This window comes from Eubalaena glacialis, chromosome 6 (genome assembly GCF_028564815.1).
Source record: "Eubalaena glacialis isolate mEubGla1 chromosome 6, mEubGla1.1.hap2.+ XY, whole genome shotgun sequence".
NCBI lineage: Eukaryota > Metazoa > Chordata > Mammalia > Artiodactyla > Balaenidae > Eubalaena > Eubalaena glacialis.
The window spans coordinates 43,490,945-43,510,831 of NC_083721.1; the positions used below are offsets into that span (position 1 = coordinate 43,490,945).

At 35.5% G+C, this 19,887-nt stretch overlaps 1 protein-coding gene across 1 annotated transcript in view; it reads left to right on the forward strand.

The window, feature by feature from the left end:
- NSUN3 (NOP2/Sun RNA methyltransferase 3) overlaps positions 1–19,887 on the forward strand; it is a 51,044-nt gene that overhangs the window by 10,101 nt on the left and 21,056 nt on the right. The window contains exons 3-5 of the mRNA XM_061192998.1: positions 438–781; positions 9,448–9,602; positions 10,351–10,472. Of these exons, the coding sequence (XP_061048981.1) occupies positions 438–781; positions 9,448–9,602; positions 10,351–10,472 (621 nt within the window). The remainder of the gene's footprint in view (positions 1–437; positions 782–9,447; positions 9,603–10,350; positions 10,473–19,887) is intronic.

Genomic DNA, 19,887 nt, shown 5'->3' on the forward strand with positions numbered 1-19,887 from the left:
CCTTGCACAAAGAGTGATAGACTAAAATCTATTTTGATGGATTTCGAGGTATGTTAAAGACAGGCCATGTTTTTTTGGCAAGATAATCTGCAGGGAGGGACTAGACTGAGGCAAGTGAGGCATTCCTCTTTAGTGCAGAGCCCCTAAAACTTGGTAACCAAGGTAAATACGATTTTAATGACCAAAACTGATAGAAAAGAAAAAAACCCACGATGAACAAAATATCAAAGTTTTAAATATAGACAGGAACATAACAGTACTGGGTTGAGCAATATGGGAGCCTGAGGCAAAAGAAAAAGTCTGTAATACTACTCCTGGCTCTGAAAATCACAGGTAAGTAAAGTGTAAAACTAGGACCACATTCCCTCAGTTAGTAATATAAGATTGTATTGCTGTGTATAATATTAACATCCCTCTGTTTTTCTTTTTCTCTCTAGGGATATACTAACATCTCCATCATGTTGGCAATATGCTGTGCTTCTTAACCGATTCAATTATCCTTTTGAACTGGAAAAGGATTTACATTTGAAGGGCTATCACTCACTCTTTCAAGGATCTTTACCCTACTATCCTAAATCAATGAAATGTTACCTTAGCAGAACTCCACACAGAATGCCTTCAGAAAGACACCAAATTGGAAACCTAAAAAAATACTATCTCCTGAATGCTGCCTCTCTTCTCCCAGTACTGGCTCTGGAATTGAGGGATGGGGAAAAGGTTCTGGATCTGTGTGCTGGCCCTGGAGGCAAATCGATAGCTCTGCTACAGTGTGCTTATCCAGGTAATGTACTTTTCATAACTGACAACTTTTAAATATCCACATGTTACAAAATACTTTTAAAGTATGCAGGGAGAAATGTAAGATTGAGTTTGCAGACTTTGAAAGTCTAAAATCCAGGATAGTGTGGAAAAGAATGGAAATATTAGCTGAGGAAATAGTGTAAATAACATTTTTTTCCCAGCTACTTAATTGGCAGGTAATTGGGAACAAAACTACAACATTTTGTGAACACAAATCTATCAGATAATGTCATTAGCTGATAAGCTAATGACAAAGATTTTTAAAATTTTATTGTTACTTTTACATTTGAGAGTCTTGTATTGATGTCCTTGTCATACTTCTGTGCAACAAAAACATATACATTTAAAACAGTATACATTTAAAAACATATACATTTAAAATCAATTTTTGTATCATTGGACCATAAGGTTCTAAGAGAGTTCTGTCCAATAGAAATATAACATGAAGTACATATATAATTGAACATTTTTGAGCAATCTCATTAAAAATAGAAACAAGTGAAATTAATTTTAATAATACATTGTAACCCAATTAAGTCCACAATATTATTTGAACATGTAATCAAAATAAAAATTATTAATGAGATATTTTGCATTCTCATTTTCTTACAAAGTCTTCGAAATTGGTGTGCATTTTACACTTACAGCACATTTCAGTTTGGACTAGCCACGTTTCAAGTGCTCCTAGCCTCATGTGGCAAGTGGATGTAGTATTGGACAGTGCAATTCTAAAGATTTTAAAAGTTCTTCTGAAATGACTTATCATTACTATTATTAGTAGTACAAAAATGATGAAATGTATGTAATATACATTTTTATATATATATTTGTTAAAAGTAATGCATTCATTATATTTTCTTAATGAGACGATGGGACATTTAAACTATTACTTTAGGTTTCCCTGAATGAAAATTACTTACGGTTAGATAAGACAGGGCTCAGAATCAATTCTGTCTGGTTTTTGTTTGTTTGGTGGTTTTGTTTTTATAAGTGCAAATGCTGTTCACATAGATAAAAAGATGGTGGGAATTGTGTTATAGTAATCTCACTAGTTCTTTAAAACTCCTGAATTATAACCCTAAATCACATAGGTCTCTTTCACCAAGCATTATTTTAATCATTTACTATGTGAACACTCTTTAGGTCTGTTTTTGATTTTGAAGAAGGCAAAGGATTAGAAACCATCTCAATTTAAAAAGGCTGTGTTGCCTAATTAGGAGACTCATTCACTTTCTCAGCCAAAGCACCAGTGTGTTGAACTGCCTTTGTTTGGAGGGCTGTGGAGGTTTCTATGCCCTGGAACAACTTGTAATAAGATACTGGATGGGTGGGGAGCTTGCTCCTCATTTGTAAAGTTAGTGAAGGGCCGTTATCCTAGGAGAAGCCCTGACCAGAGGTGTTCTCCTTTTTTAAGAAGTTGATGATCTGAAAATTAATTCTTTTGAAACTATCTAAGCCTGCTTATCCCTTAAAAAGTTGTTGTGTATCCCCAGGGCATGCATATGCTAGTTTGAGGACTGCTACTTTATATCTTCCTTTGATAGCATTCCTATTGAAATAGATTACAAACATTTTTATGAGAACTGTGAATCCAGTTGTACCAGGCATTGGTACAGATATATCAGTTAACTGTATATTTAGGCGAAACCACACTGTGTGTTTTCAAATTGTGGTTAAAACTCTATTATTGAAGCTTGCTGTATTGTTTTGTAAGAAATCACAACGAAAGAGATTGTTTTGTAAGGTTATTTTATTATTTTTATAATTTTAGCTGAAAGTGAAATTTTATGGAATCGTGTTATAAGGAGTATTTGTTATTACTGTCACTGTGTGTTCTTTGACAGTACTCTTATTTTGTTCGTTGCATCAATTTTGAATATAGAATTTTTAGTATTATGAAAGATGGAAGAGAAATGCCAAATTTGGGTACCACTTTGAAAAGAAGACATTTTAATCCTAGATTATCCTCATTAGTAGGCTATAAATGTTTTACATGTTTATGGTAAGGAAATTCCAGATTAGGAATCCAAAGGCAAACAGATATATTCTAGGAGTTTGAAGTGCAGAAGAATCGTCCTGTTCTTACGTCAAGGGCAATGAATTACAGACAGTGTTCCAAGTAAAGTAGCTTTTCATCTAAGAAGGGCTAATGATAATGGTTTACTAAGAAGTACAGATGTCTTCATGCTGATGCTCAAAGCCTAAATTAGGTTAGCTACAGTGCTTGAATTTGGAATGCAGAAGCCATCTAAAAAAAGCTTTTATAAGCAAAGCTTAAAATGATGGCTGCACTAAGTGTGCATTTATCCACTGAATTTCTTTAGATCAGTACTGGCCTTTATTCTGGGCCAGGAGGCTCACAGCTTTGAATGATTAAAAAGCTCGTATTTTAGGATGATTAAAAAAATCAGTGTACTTCTCTCTGGTCCAGCTGCTCCCACCTGTTAGCACAGTGAGGGATTGTCCACTGTTTTTTGTTGTTCTGCTTTTGTCAGCGTAGCCTTCATAATGTCCTGGTGTTGATAGAAAAAGAGAAAACAATTATGATTCTAAGTAGGAAAGCATTAGCATATTAAGAATGACCCAGCTTGATGGAGTGGCTTCATCAACTTTCTTGCTGAGGGCTGGCATGAAATTCTCTTTGCTGTCAGTAATACTCTTTTTACATCTAGTTGGCCTTTGGTGGTAGAGAAGATTAGAAAGACTCCTTTCTTTACTGAAATTGCTTTTGCCCTCCTTCCTGCTCCCTCATCTCCTAGAACTCCCTGCATTAGGTGCACCTTCTTTTTGGAAATAATACTAGCAATGACCATTTTGGAACATGTAGTAAAAAAATAAAACATAAAGCCAAGACTCCAAAATGCTATTCCTGAAAAACCACAATGACTTCTTCAAGAATTTTTTAAATTCAGCCCCTTTTCTACTTAGCTGAAAAAAAAAAGATTTGGTTTATTTTTGACAATTTAAGCATGAAATTCTGTCTCAATATAGTGAGTCTTAGTATATATATGAATCTTGGATTGTGATGCCTTACATTATATATTTTAAAAAGTTTAACCAATCTAAGCCTATTTCAAATAAAATCTATGTCTAGACCAAACAATAATATAGTATAAAGTTATATTTCATCTGAGAGTTATTTTAAAATGCTGAATTGAGAATCTTGACTAAAGCTACAATTTAATGAAAAGCTTCCCTGATTTTCAGGTTTAGCAATTTGAATATTCTTTATTATACTGTCATGTTTCACATCAAGTCAGCCACATTTAGTGAGCACATACAGTGTGCGAGGCATTGGATGGTAGGTGTAGAGCTCTGAAGGATATAGAGATAACTAAGACTTCTGTTTCCTGTGGTATGACAAACTATGTATTTTAGCCAACTCTCCTGCTGAAAATAACTTAAAAATATGGGATATAATATTAAAGAAAAACAATCTTTTTAAATGTGTCAATGATCTGCAAATACTCAGTGGCCAAAAATTAAGAGATTGGGAACCTAGGAGGTAAATCGAGCATTGAAGCTGGCTTTTCACTTGAGAGCATTTGCTTCCCCCGAAAACTTGCACGTTGATTTCTAGTGCTTCATGAACATGTGGGAATAAAAAAGAAGCCAGAGCCTGCTCAAAGAGAGCATCTACTAGGAGACTAACTTACGTAAAGCTGAGACTCCAAAATGCTATTCCCTCCAATAAGGTAAACTAGGAAGAAATTGTCCTTTCCAAGGGACTGAAAGGAAAGCCTGTCTTCAACTTTGGTGGTGGGGGAGGAGTGGACATACCCTCTGAAATTTTGTAACCACAGCTAAGCCAGTATAGACCATTACAGTGAAGTTGCAGAACGTTGGAAATAAAAAACCATCTTAATAGCAGCCAGAGAGGACAAACTTTTTACCTTCAAAGGACAACAGTTAGACTGAAGATTGACCTCTGAGCATAATAATGGAAGCCAGCTTTCGGAGGAATGATGTTTTCAATGTGCTAAGAAAAGATGACTGTCAATTCAGAAATGTGTTCACCAAAATATCCTTGAAGAGCAAAAGTGAAATGGACATTTTGTTAGACCAAGTGAGAGCAAGAGTATAAGGTTTGTCACCAACAATTCTAGAGGAAGAGAGAAAGCCATACTAGATAGAAAATAGAAGATACAAAAAGAAATGAAGAACAAAGAAGGTGGGAAATATATGGGGAAAATCTAACAGTCGTTGACTATGGAAGACAATGATAATAACATTTTATGCACTTAAAAAATGTAAGCCGAAATAAATCCCAAATACACAATGTCAGTAGCATCTTATTTAGGAGGAAGTGTTATAAGATTCTTATATCTTTTAGGAAAAATAGTGGCGATTGCCTTAATTTAGATTTTTCTTCTACATATGCATGTTAAAATCTTTAGGGTTACCACTAAAAGAATAGAAGTAGAATGTAAAATATCTAAATCAGAAAAAGAGAGAAATGGAATGAAATTAAGATGTGATTCTTTCCTTTGAGGCTCCTTAGTATTGTTAGACAGGGTGGAGACAAGGTATGACTTTGGGGGTTGTCATGACCCTGGTTTACACACCATCACAGATATGTTTGGCTTCACCTTTCCTACTCCCCTTCACCTTAAGGCTTGAGCCGCTTGAATTGTTTCCACACTGGAGAAACCCTAGCAAAGGCTCAGGCCATCCTGCAGTTTTCTGCTGCTATTGCTACTACTGCCACAGATTGGGGATGCCTTTGGATGGGTGCCAACTGACAAGTAGAGGTCACCACACCTGAGTGCTTGCTGCACCTGGGCTAGGGACTCTCTGGCTTCCTTAGTACTTGCCTGGAGGGGCCAGATAACACAAACCTGAAGTGTGTGGGAGTTATGAACTCTTGGAATGGACTTTAACCAGTGAGAGGCTGGATACAGGAAGAAGCCAGTAGATTATTTGTTCTTCGTCTCTACTTCACTAAACGCCAGTTTCTGACAAGGGTCAGTAATTTCTGACTATGGACATATCCTGAGAGACTGAGCGAAGCTGTAGCTAGCTTTATTACAAACCCTCTTATATTTGTGCTCCCTCCGTGCATGATTTACTTCCTTTTTTCTCTCACTCTTGTGTCCCTGGGACTGTACCCCTTCTATAATGTAAACTTTCGTCTTAGACTGTTTTCTAGCGATTTCAGGCTGAGACAGAGCTTTCAAACACCTATTCATAAGCTGCATTAGTGAATCCTCTGAAAAACCACACCAAAAAACCAGTGTAAACTAAATAAAAAAGAATGTACTACCTGTACAAATGCAGCTTTAAGGTGATTTTCTACTCCTTTCCCCACTAACAAAATTGATGTCATCTCTTGAGCTCCTTCCATATAGAAATTTGGAGCCCTGGTAGTGGCAAAGGTAAGCAATGCACATGGACTCTCCTATGACATAAAATATGTTAAGTACTATAGGAGAGGTACATAGTATGTTTGAGAAATAGATGAGTCAGTCAAGTTTGGTGGAGCACAGGGTATTTTGGTGAAATAATTGAGGTAGTGGTTAAAAGTGAACAATTCTCTTGAGGTCTCACTATTACAGACATTTAATTAAAGCTAGGTGTTTGAACTTTATTTAGTGGATGATGGGAAGCCATTACAAGTTTTTAACAGTGGAGTGACAACCAGAAAAACAACAATGTGTGTGTGTGTGTGTGTGTGTATACACACACACACACACACACATATACACAGATATTTTTGAGCAAAGAGTTTACAGAAAGTTTTCCTACTCTGCATTAGAATTTCACCTTCAGTTAGTTCTCGTGATTTGTTTCCCTGGTAACCTGACAGAAATTGTCACTTTGTTTCTAGGCTTTTGATAAAAATGACCCTGACTGGTAAAATGAATGTGCACTGGGAGAAAGAGTAAATAAACCCTAAAGACCTGATGGGGATGCCATGCTTTGGGCCTGAGTGCAGTGACTCTTGTAATTGGGCATGTCCCTTGTGGGGACCCTGGAAGCTGTGCCTGTGGAGTTGTTAGAAGAGGTATAGGCTTCTGTGGGACATGAGGCTTTTAAACCAGGACAGCTCCTGCACCTGCCCAACGTGAGGCTCATCTTCTTGCACCTGAATTACCATCTGTGTGGACCACCACAAGGCCTTCCAAGAAAAAGCAATGTCTCACCTGCCCTCTTGGCAAAAGACATAGTTTCTGTCCTGTGTAGGATGATGCCAAATGTGGCCTGTGTGAATGTTTAGTTGAAATAGACCTGAAAATCTAATGGTTGAAAATACCACCTTAAATAAGATAAAAAAACCTAGAAATTATGAAAGTGATATGATTGACTATTAAAAAAATTGTGAAACTTATGTACTTAAAAAGATACTACAAATAAATTCAGAAGACAATTTAGGAAACATTTGCAAATCAGATGGCAGATAAAGGGTTAATATTCAAAATATGAAAATACATCTTACCTGTTAGTAAGAAAAATATAAATAGTGCAATGAGAAAAAAAAAAACGGTCAAATGATAAGAATAGGCAGTTGACAGAAAAGCAAAACCAAATGATGAATAGACAAATGAAAAGAATTGTGTTAGACAGCAAGGATTATACTACAGCATAACAAGCCATATCAGACTAATAATAAAACTTACTTCTGTGAGAGTTTGATGGTGGGACAGGGTAGTATTTACTAAAACTAAAAATTCCCCTACCGAAACCTATCTATTCCTCTGGTAATATCCCGTTAATAATAAAAGCACATTATGAAAGTACACTTTTATAAAGATGCTTATTGAATGTTATTATTAGTGACAATAGTGTGAATGCCCAACAATTAGCAATGGTTGAATAAAGGAGGACACATTTTTTTCCATGTACTATTTAGCAGCCTTTAAAAATGGTTTATATATCTACTGATTGACTTGGTGGTATTGCCTTTGAAATATTGGCATATATGGAGAGTAATGGGACAGAGAAGTATGTAAATATAATCCTGGGTATGTAGACAATTATATAAGCATAGGTATATGGGGTAGTTGGGCAGTTGGTGGAGGGGGTAGATGAAGAGTAAGGTGAAAAAAAGACACTACAAAAATATATAATTCTATTTATATGTTTTGTATGTGCATATAGGCATAAAGAAATATGGTATGATTATTTATCAAAATGTTAGATGGTGCTTATCTGAAGACAATGGGTTTTAGGTAATTTTTGATGTTCTTTCTTTATATTTTTATGCATTTAAAAATATGCTTGTCTTTAAATATATATTATATGAAATTTATGTCACTACATAAATATATATAAATATTTATAAATATATATTTAAATAAAGGAAGAACAAAACAACTATTTTATTAGGGAGAGAACCATTTGCTAAATGCCTTCTATTACTGAGAAGCAGCATGGCATGGTGCTTAAAAGTAAGTAGGGCTCTGGAACCAAGTGTCTTGGTTTCCTGCTCTGTGAACCTGGGCAAATTACTTAACCTCTCTTGGCCTCAGTTTCCTTATCAGTAAAACAGAAACCATAATAAAATTATCTCATAGATTTGTGAGGATTAAATGTGTTACTACATGTAAAGTCTTAGAAAAATGCTTAGTCTTTAATAGGGACTCAAGAATTGTTAGTAATTATTATAAACATTCGTTGTTACTACTTTTGCAGTCCTATGTAAGATATGTTACTAAAATATCACAATTACTTTTTTATTCCAGTTTCATTGAGATGTAATTGACATACAGTACTGTATAAGTTTAGGGTGTAGCATTTAATCTTAACAACCACTTTGTAAGGTAGAGGTGGTAAAATTTCTCCTGTGTCGTCTTAGGGCTTCTGGCTGTGACCAACATAAGACAGAGTAACAGGAGTCAAGCATACAGATTTTTTTCTCTTGGCCTTGACTCTGTGTTTCTGGTGATAAGAATGTTTCTTTCCTCCTGGTATAGGGAGGGTGTCTTTCACATGGGAGTACACCTCCTGCTTTCAGGAAGAAAAAGAAAGGTCAAAATGCCCTTCGTGCGTCAGCTGTTATTCAAGTGCCTTTAACTCTAATCAATATGTCAAAGCAGCATATTTTGAAGTGGTGTGTTCTGAACCCCTTCACTAGGGGCAGTCCCCATTTTCCAGATAAGGAAACTGAGACTCTTGAGGAGAGCTAAGTAAGTTCCCCAAAGTCTCACAGCTCATAATTTGAGCCCATGTCTTTCTTATCATAAAGCCAATTACAGTTTACATGCTTTTTTCCACATACCACATTTCGTTTATTTAAAATGAAGGTGTTCTGTCCTAGAAGGAACTTTATATATCATTTACTCTTACGAATATATCATTTACTCTTAAGAGTTTTAGGAGAGAACTGTGTCTGAGATGTTGGTTGTATAGCATATCTTTAGGAATCCATAATTCTCTAAAGGTTTTCATCTTCAAAATGAAATTTGAATGAGTAAATGGTGAGAGCTTCTGAGAGGCTCTGTAGGCATGACTATGGTAAATGTTTTATGAAGTGTTCGTGAGTGTATTTCTGTTTTTAAACATAAAAGAATCATAATGTTTACCTCTGAGCCCTATTTCTGCGTAATTATGATGAACCAATTTCTTTCTGAAATTTATTTGATCAAAAGTGGAAATTTAACAATTCCGTTGTGTTCATTTTAAAACTTTTTAATCCTTTACATTTAGGTTATCTTCATTGTAATGAATACGATAGTCTGAGATTGAGGTGGCTGAGGCAGACGTTAGAATCTTTCGTCCCACAGCCTTTGGTAAATGTAATTAAAGTGTCTGAATTGGATGGCAGAGAAATGGGAGATGCCCAGCCTGAAACGTTTGACAAGGTACTTTTATTACATTGTGACAGACTGATAGACTCCCAGTGATACCACTGTTATGTTGCTTTGTTGTTGTTGTTTTCCATCTGCTTCCAGACATAGCCTCATACAATTACTCAGTACCCTGGGAAATTTTGATAAAATGAACATGGAAGCAGTTTTCATTTGATGGTCAGCATGTTCAAAGGAAGCGGAAACATTGAGATTAGGGATTATAGAATGCTTTTTATTTCCAAGTACCTCAAAGATACTCAGGAAGAGATCAGATATTATTTGGGTCAGTACTCAAACATGTGCACAGTATTGCTTTAATTTGGTAACATTTCATATCAGAGTATGACAGTTGAAGGAAAAGAAAGCATTTCAGTAAACTGAAGTTGAATTATTAGTTCTTAAAAATAAATGCTGAGAATTCAGAAGTATAGTAACATCTGTTTAAAATGAGTAACTTTTGTAAAAGTTTTTGCTGTCATCAAAATATGAAATATTGGTAGATACTAGTAGACTGTTAGTCCTCTCATTCCCCCTCCCCCCTAAAAAACCCAAACACTGAAAGTGCACAGGAAATTTTTCTGTCAAGTATTAGTGAAGAAATGTCATAAAGAACTTACCAAGTTGTATTTTCGGTTTTAAAATAAACTTATTTATTTATTTGCTACTTTTTGTCATGATTTACTTAGCTTCCCTATGTACTTTGTGTCTGAGGATATATTTTCAGTTCATAATTGCATTACGTGTCCTTTTTTTTCTGTAGGTGTTAGTTGATGCTCCGTGTTCAAATGATCGAAGTTGGTTGTTCTCTTCTGATTCTCAGAATGCAGCCTGTAGGATAAGCCAAAGGAGGAATTTGCCTCTTCTACAGATAGAACTCTTAAGGTGAGGGCTATTAATATAAAAGCTCACTTCGGTTTCTAATATAATTTATGTAGGCATGACAAAACATGACACAGGGCAGCTCCCAAATGGAGGGTTTCCTGTGTAGGTGTCAATAATTAATCCTCCGAAGTCTGCACCCAGAAAATTCTCAACCTCTTCCCTTTCAGCTCTTGTATTATAATGTCACCTATGCCCCCTCTATCCCCCCAGCCCCTCAATGAAATCTAGTGTTGCTGTGCATTGTCTTTTAAAGGACACAAATGATTTTACTATGGTTTAAAGCTGTTTGCTTATCAGGACCATCCTGAGCGTAGGATTCATCACCGTATTCTTTCACCAGAATATGAGCAGCCCCCGTAAGAGTAGCTTTGGACCAGGACACATTTTTTTTTCGTAATGAACACATTGTTCTGGGTGAGTAGGAAGTTGTAGTTTGTTGTTAGCACTTATCTCTCCTCTAAGAATTTTCCAGGAGGGCATGACCACCGAGAGATACTTGGTTTCTTCAGAACAGAGCCATTTTGGGACATCCTGTCCTGGTTTCAAAAGAAATTTATACTTATACCCTAGTTCCAAGTAATTCCTACTGTTTAATGTGGTACAAAAATTCTTTGGACTATTTAAAATATAGTAAAGTGATAACTTATCACTCATTACTTCTTACATGTGGAATGATCTTACATGTGGAATGAGAATGAGTGACAGTTTATATGCACTGCTGACAACGTGCTTTACTTCCAACTTCTGATTGACTCACAACAGTGAACATATGCCATTACCAAAGTATTACAACCAGTACTAATACATGGTCTTGTTTTTGTACCAGATTATGTCTCAGCTCATTCTGGTGATTCCAGGTAGCGCCAACCAGCGGGTTCTTAAACATTTTTCATCTGGCAGTTAGACTATTTGTTTGTATTCTTCCAAGGTCAGCCTTTCATTTACTGTAACCCTGAGATAGTTTGAGAATTCTATGCCACCTTTCCCTTCTACCTCTTGGGGTGTCCCATTGATCCAGCTCTAAGTCTTTTTTTCTCACCTAAACTTTCTTGATCTGGCTCTTTAGTTAATTATTCCTGTTACTTCGGGCTTTGCCATTGTGATGCCTTACACCAACAGACACTAAATCTTATGGTGGCTTATTAGCATTGTCACCTCTAATTTTTTTTTAAGCTGTAAGCAACCAGGTTTCCTGAGGATATCACTTTTCTTCCCTCTCATGAAAACTATATATATATAGAGAGAGAAATACGTTAAAAAAAAAAAAACTGCTGTTATTGTGTAAACATTGCTCTGAAACTGGCTCCTTTTTGTTCTTAATATTTCTTGAAGTCTTTTCCTTGTAAACCTACTTTGTTCTCTTCACTCTCCACAGTAAAGCCAAATCTGATCTGAAATGTAAATCTGATCATGTCGTTCTCCTGTTTGAAGTCTGCAGTGGTTCCCCGTTACTGTTAAGACTTCAAATTCCTTAGTATGATACTCACATCCTCTTTGAATATGGTTCCTTATTCTGAGGCCAGTGCATTTCCTGTTTCTTATGCTTAAGAGTTCTTCTTCTAACTCATTCTCCCCGTTCTCTTGGCTATCTCTACTGGTTCTTTGGGAATCAGCTCTGAGGTCTCCTTATTGAAGCCGTACCTAACTCCCTAGGACTGGGATTGGTATTCCCCTCATGTCCTTACCTTCATTTAAAAATATATTGTTTGTCAGTTCCTCTGCTGGACATCTACCTAGTACTTGTCTCTTTCTTCAACAAGACTGTAAGCCCCATGGAAGAAGGGATTGTCTTATTGTTTTTATTCCCAATATGCAATTTGGTGTCTGGCATGTAGAAGGGGGTTCAGTAAATAATTGTTTAAAAACACTAAATTACAAGGGCTGAATATTTAGAATTTACACATGTAATTAAATTTATAGCAAAGTTAATCTGACAAAAATTATGACATAATCATTATTGTACTGCATGGTAATTAGGCATAAATGTAAAGCAATTCACATAATTTATTTTGATTAGTATTGCATTTACATAACCAAAGCATGGTTTTAGTTTCAGTTTAGTTTTTTTCCCCCATTTAATACATATCCCTTTACATCGTATAGCATTTTGATCATCATCACAAAAATCATGCATCTGAGTAAACCTCACATCCGCACCGTCTTGTGCCCTAACAAGTGAGGCTCTTCTTTACTGTCCACCCCTCTCTCCCATCATCTTACTCCCCAAAAGAAATGGCTTTAGCATCACATCACTTTAGTAGCATATTAACAGGGTGCAAAATTGACATCTCAATCACAATGGGTGTAGGTTTTCATGTAATTATATGTGATTGGGAAAGACCATCACACCAGCCCCCTCCTGTTCTTTTCCTTGAGCAACTACTCTGCATTCCCTGCCTCTGATGCCTGGTCTGTGTGAGAGGTTTAGGAGCCACTTGAGGCAGCTGAAACTCTGAGCCCCTTGGCTGTGTGATTATGATGGTAAAGGGGAAAGAGTGTGTGATACACAAGCTATAGTCACAGATAATGGTTCTAATTCCCTAATGTCTACAAATTTGGGGGTTAAAAAGGTAAAGGAAAAAATGATAATGCCAGCCACAATCTCTCTTTTATCTCCTGCCCCTGACTCCAAAAAATGAAAAAAAAAAAAAAAGACTATAGAGACTATAGTAATTTTCTCATCAGGAATAGCTCTTTTACTATGTCACATACAAAGAAATTTATCTTATTTTCTTCCAAATCTTCCTCATATAGTTATTGCCTTGTCATCCTTTAATAAAAGGCAATCCTTTTATTCCACAGTAAGAAATAGAAGGTTTTAAATGCAAGCATATGCAAGAGAATAAATACATTGATGTGTATGAGTTTTAGTCAAAAGTATAAAGGATTGATAGCAGATCCTTATTTGCATTTGCAAAGAACAATTAGAAAGCAAGCAAGCGAATATTGCCTAGCTTGATATTATAGACAGAAGATGGCACTCAGAAGGGAGAAAAGAAGTGAAAAGGATAGTTGAGTGGCAAATAAGGAAAGCTTTTTGTTTGTACTATTTTGTCGAAAACTGAATTTGTATGTTTCTGCATGTCTGCTGATAGATATGGTGCTCAAAGATATTTTATAGCTTCCATGGTTATTATTCATTCACTTTACCAGAAATCATTCATATTTACATTAAATAAGCAACCTGAATAGTATTCAGAATTTTAGCTTCTGAAAAACCAATATTCTATTACCAAATATTCTACAGCCAAACATTAATCTTACACATGTTTTTATGAATGTGATACATCAATGAAAATCAGCACTTTAATAGAAGTTTCTTGTCGTTAAACTTTTTAAAAGGAGTAATGTAGATATGTAATAGTTTTTTAGAAATTCTTTAAAAAAGTTAATGCATGTATATAATTATATATAATCGTGAAAATAGTAATCAGATTTTATTTTGGCATGAAAAGCTTATTGGAAGGCACAATGATGACAGGAAATCCCAAACCATATGAGTTCATTGTACACTTATTGGGGACTCTTCAGTTTATCCATACAGAGATGGAAAAATTAGAATCTTCTATTAAATTTATACAACATGAACATATAAGCTATATACAACTCTCACATGCTTCAGAAGATGAGAAAGTGGGACAAGGATATAAGGAATAATTGAGTAAGCCAGTTCTATTAATCAAGTGCCATTTGAAAGTATACCTTTATTATCTTTTCTCAAAATAATTTCTGAGACCAGTCATTTCTGTTACATACTATGTATGTGCACACTACATAGTCAGATGCTCTTGCCTCATTTTTATTTAAATATATTAGGAAAAACAAAGTGGGATAATATGCTAAAAATGATATATACATAGTCTTTTTAGAAAGTGGCCAAGTTTGTGCAAGAGAAGTTTACATGATTTTTAGGTGAGAAAGCATGAACTGAAGAGTATGATGTATAACAAAAATATAAGTATCTTATTGCAGTAGTGTATCATGTCACCCATTTCCTTGGAGGAAATCAATCACATTTAAAATACTGACCCCCTCTGATTTTCTTTTCTCACTACTTGACAAGGAAAATCCAATTTGTGAACTCATTGAAAAAGGAAGCTCAGATTATTTGATAATGTTTTGAAAATTTGTAAAAATCATCCAGATAAGAGTCCTTAAAAAGTGTTACTCTTACAACAAGAGCTATGTTTTAAAAGAAATATTAAAAAATCAACAAGATCTCTTCTGTCATGCTCTTGAGCTGAGGTATGGGATACTTCGTGCCTTTGGAGCATGGTCTTCATCATTCATCAACACAGTGACCAAAAAGTTTATATGTACATATTGGAAAAGTAATCTTTGGACATAATGTTCTATCAGAATGGAAGATTTCCACCACTCTTTCAGCAATGTATGTATTTTCTTTTTAAAGTTTAACTAATTCAGTTAACTTTGCATACCATCCCTCATATGCTTAGTCATATGTTTGGAATCCAGAAAACAAACTATTAATACTACTACTACTATCGCTACTACTACTAATTCTCTTTCACCTTCCCCTCTTCCTCCACCTTTTCCTCCTCCTCCTCCTCTTCCTTCTTCTTTTTTCTTTAAGTTAGGTGGCAGGAGTCAGAGGTGCTGAGATTAAAAAGCTGTAATTTGTTTGGGCAAAGTACATGTTTCTTTTTTATAAGAGTTGATAGATCAAAATATTCCACATTAAATGAAATTGTAAAGGGTTGAGAAGACATCCATAGCTATAGTTTATAGCCATTATACTTTAAATCATAGAAATATGTTTCAAGGGTAGATTGACAGTGTAAAATACAGTGTTGAAAATAAGCTTTTATCAACATTTGTTAAATATCTACTTTGTGTCAGGAACTTTGCTAGGCACTGAAGATACTAAAATATATATGAAATGATTCTTATTCTCAAGATCCTCAGGGCAATTATCATAAAATATGGTAAGAATTTGGTAATAGAAGGAATAGTTAGGGTGCAGAGGTGCAAAAGGAGGGACACCTAACTTTGCTCAGGTTAAAGATGGGGTGTGGGAATAAGAAGATATATTTTACAAAATAAGCAATAGATAAATATTTAAACTGAAGATATTTTTCTAATAATTTTTCCTAATCATGAAAGTAATCTAGTCTCATAAAGCATTTGGAATATACAAAAAAATATAAAGAAGAAAATAAGTCATCCATTGAAAGAAGCTATTATTATTTGGACTTATTTCCTTTGACTGAATATAGTATTTACAATAATGGAAATCATAGTGATAAATAATTTGATATATTTTTCCATTTAATTTATTAGGAACATTTTAATTATTAAATAGTCTTTGAAAACATACTTTTCAAATGGCTACATCATATTAAGTGACTTATTCATTCATTCATTTATTCAGGTAGTTAAGAGAATCAAAGACTGCTCTTTCTAATGATGGAATCTCATTAATGCAAGAAATAGTTACAAAAACATATCCTAATGGGGATTAAAACATCAGCTTTTTTAATGATCCAGGCAAGAACTTGGTAACTGGGGAAGGAGTTAGCAGCTGGCCTGTGATCCATTTCTCTTTTGATTTCCAGGGAGACACTCCCACAGAAAGAAAGAAGGCAGGTGACCCAGTTAAACATGTTGACAACTGACCTCCTATTGGTAAATAGACAATGAATTTTGCTAAGAGGAGAACTCTTACTCATGGCATACTTTCAGCAGAATGCCCCTGGTTAGGATCGCCTGTGGTAAACACAGCCTAGAATCTGTAGATTTATGAGACATGTCTTCCTGGAGAATGGAGAATGTCTTCCAATATACCTCAGCTCCCTAAGGTATATTAGAGATGTGATATAACCTAAATGTTCCCCATTGTGTGAGGTGACCTGTCAACTTTGCTTATAGAAATCATCTGTTATTCTGAGCTAGAAAACATTCTGAGCTAGAAGCAAGACTTCGGAAGCCACATTGGATGTTCCTGCTTCTTTTGTGCCAGTTGATTGCTTATATACTTGAAATTATTTTAGTAAAGCTAGATAGTAGGTAAGATCTCTGGTTCATGAGAATCTGATTTGACAGTCCTTTGTGCAGGCTTATCCCTAAACCCCAGCCAGCCATCTCTGATGAAACTAAATTGAGGAACATGATTTGGACCTGAGTCCCAAGTGCAAGGCTCTTATTCCAGTCCCACATCTAAGTCTTGGAACTCAATCAACTCATCCAGCCAACTGTTAGAAAGTAATAGCTCTTCCCCTTTTAGACTCTGCATGGAAACATGATTAAGAGGATGAAGGGAAAGTATTAAGAATTTCTTAATGTGGGAAAATCCTGTATAAATAGAATAAAAATTCTTGGCTATAATCTTAAAAAAAAAAAACAAAACAAGATGAAGGGATAGGATCCAATGTGACAGAGCTCAGGCAGGTCCAAGAGAACAAGAGAGGTTGTGATGCTCATGAATAGTGACTTTTTTCCATTTTGGCTCTATCCACTAGTAAAAATAATAATAATAAATGCCATTCATTGACTGCATTAGCTACTTCTTCTCTCCTTGTTTGAAGAGTCTCAAGTACATAGGTAGAGAGACTCTTGAATTGTTCACTACAGCAAACTGCCTACCCGCTACCTTGTGGGTAGGGTAGGAGGAATCTCCTCCTTTATAGAAACTTGAGGCAAGGATGGTGATTGTTTTCCTTTAACCATTTATTCTTTCTGTAAGTATTTATTGAGTACCACCAGGCACCAGTGGTAAACAGGGCAAATTCAAACCTTGTTTGACTTGGCTACAGTTATTGTTGTGAGTACTTAACTGTCCATCATTTCTGATTCAGGAGTCTCATGTCTTCTATCAACATCCATGAAACTGGTGGGCTAACTAAAAAGCTTGCAAGCAAGATGAAATATCAGCCCCTTCACAGTTTCTGACATTATAATACAAATATCTTCTCCCATATTGTGGCTTGCCCTTTTACTCTTTTTGGTGGTTTTTGTTTGTTTGTGTTTGTTTTTCACAAAGATAGGTTATTACTTTTTATGTAAGTTATAATACCTATATTTTTCTTTATGATTAATGCTGTCTTTGTGTCCTATTTAAGAAGTCTGTCCTTTTTCTAGTACTCTGACTGTGACCTCTGTCATAAATCAAATGTCCTCATTAGCATGGGTCTGACTTCATTCTACTTAATTGCTTTATTGATCCTTGAGCCAGTGCTACATTAACTTAAATACCATAGTATTGGGCTGGGCAAAGAGTTTGTTTGGTTTTTTCCATAAGAAGGCTCTAGTAGCGCTTAGTTGTCTTTAAGTTCATTTGAAACAATTTTGTTAGATTGTATTGTGACAGCTGTCATATCAGCGTGCATTTAAAAATAACTTATACAAATTGGTGAATTTTTTGTGTAGCCATTTTAATATTGAAGAAGAAAAGAAGCAACATTTTCAGCATATTATGCTTTATTATTTCAAGAATAATAAAGGTAATAACGCAACTGAAATGCAAAAAAAAAGATTTGTGCAGTGTATGGAGAAGGTGCTGTGACTGATCGAATGTGTCAAAAGTGGTTTGTAAAGTTTCGTGCTGGAGATTTCTCGTTGGATGATGCTCCATGATCTGGTAGACCAGTTGAAGTAGATAGCGATCAAATCGAGACATTGAGAACAATCAACGTTATACCATGTGGGAGACAGCCAACATACTCAAAATATCCAAATCAAACGTTGAAAATCATTTATACCAGCTTCGTTATGTTAATCGCTTTGAGGTTTGGGTTCCACGTAAGTTAAGAGAAAAGAACCTTGACCGTATTTCCTCATGTGATTCTCTACTACTGAAACGTAACGAAAACATTCCGTTTTTAAAACAAATTGTGACGGGTGATGAAAAGTGGATACTGTACAATAATGTGGAACGGAAGAGATCGTGGGGCAAGCGAAATGAACCACCACCAACCACACCAAAGGCCGGTCTTCATCCAAAGAAGGTGATGTTGTGTATATGGTGGGATTGGAAGGGAGTCCTCTATTATGAGCTCCTTCTGGAAAACCAGACGATTAATTCCAACAAGTGCTGCTCCCAGTTAGGCCAACTGAAAGCAGTGCTTGATGAAAAGCATCTGGAATTAGTCAACAGAAAATGCATAATCTTCCATCAGGATATCGCAAGACTGCATGTTTCTTTGATGACCAGGCAAAAACTGTTACAGGTTGACTGGGAAGTTCTGACTCGTCTGCCGTATTCACCAGACACTGCACCTTCGGATCTCCATTTATTTAGGTCTTTACAAAATTCTCTTAATGGAAAAAATTTCAATTCCCTGGAAGACTGTAAAAGGCACCTGGAACAGTTCTTTGCCCAAAAAGGTAAAAAGTTTGGGAAGATGGAATTATGAAGTTGCCTGAAAAATGGCAGAAGGTAGTGGAACAAAACGGTGAATACGTTGTTCAATAAAGTTCTTGGTGAAAATGAAAGATATGTCTTTTATTTTTACTTGAAAACCGAAGGAACTTTTTGGCCAACCCAATATTAGCATCATAATAAATAGGTACAAATCTCCCCTTGTTTTTTTTGTTTCATTTTGTTTTGTTAACAGTATCTTGCCTATTTTTGACCCCTTTGCATTTCTATATATATTTTATTTATTTATTTACATATATCCATTTTTTTTTAAGATTCTTTTCCCATATAGGCCATTATAGAGTATTCCCTGTGCTATACAGCAGGTTCTTGTTAGTTATCTATTTTATATATAGTAGTGTGTATATGTCAATCCCAATCTCCCAATTTATCCCTCCCCACCTTATCCCCTGGTAACCATAAATTTGTTTTCTATATCCGTGGCTCTATTTCTGTTTTGTAAATAAGTTCATTTGTACCCTTTTTTTTTTTTAGATTCCACATATAAGCGATATCATATATTTGTCTTTCTGTGTCTGACTTACTTCGTTCAGTATGACAACCTCTAGGTCCATACATGTTGCTGAAAATGGCATTATTTCATTCTTTTTATGACTGAGTAATATTCCATTGTATATATGTATGACATCTTCTTTATCCATTCCTCTGATGATGGATATTTACATTGCTTCCATGTACTGGCTATTGTAAATGGTGCTGCAATGAACATTGGGGTGCATGTATCTTTTCGAATTATGGTTTTCTCTGGGTATATGCCCAGGAGTGGGATTGCTGGGTCATATGGTAGTTCTATTTTTAGTTTTTTAAGGAACCTCCATACTGTTCTCCATAGTGTCTGTGCCAATACATTCCCACCAACAGTGTAGGAGGGTTCCCTTTTCTCCACACCCTCTCCAGCATTTATTGTTTGTAGATTTTTTGATGATATGGCCATTCTGACTGGTGTGAGGTGATGCCTCATTGTAGTTTTGATTTGCATTTCTCTAATAATTAGTGATGTTGAGCATCTTTTCATGT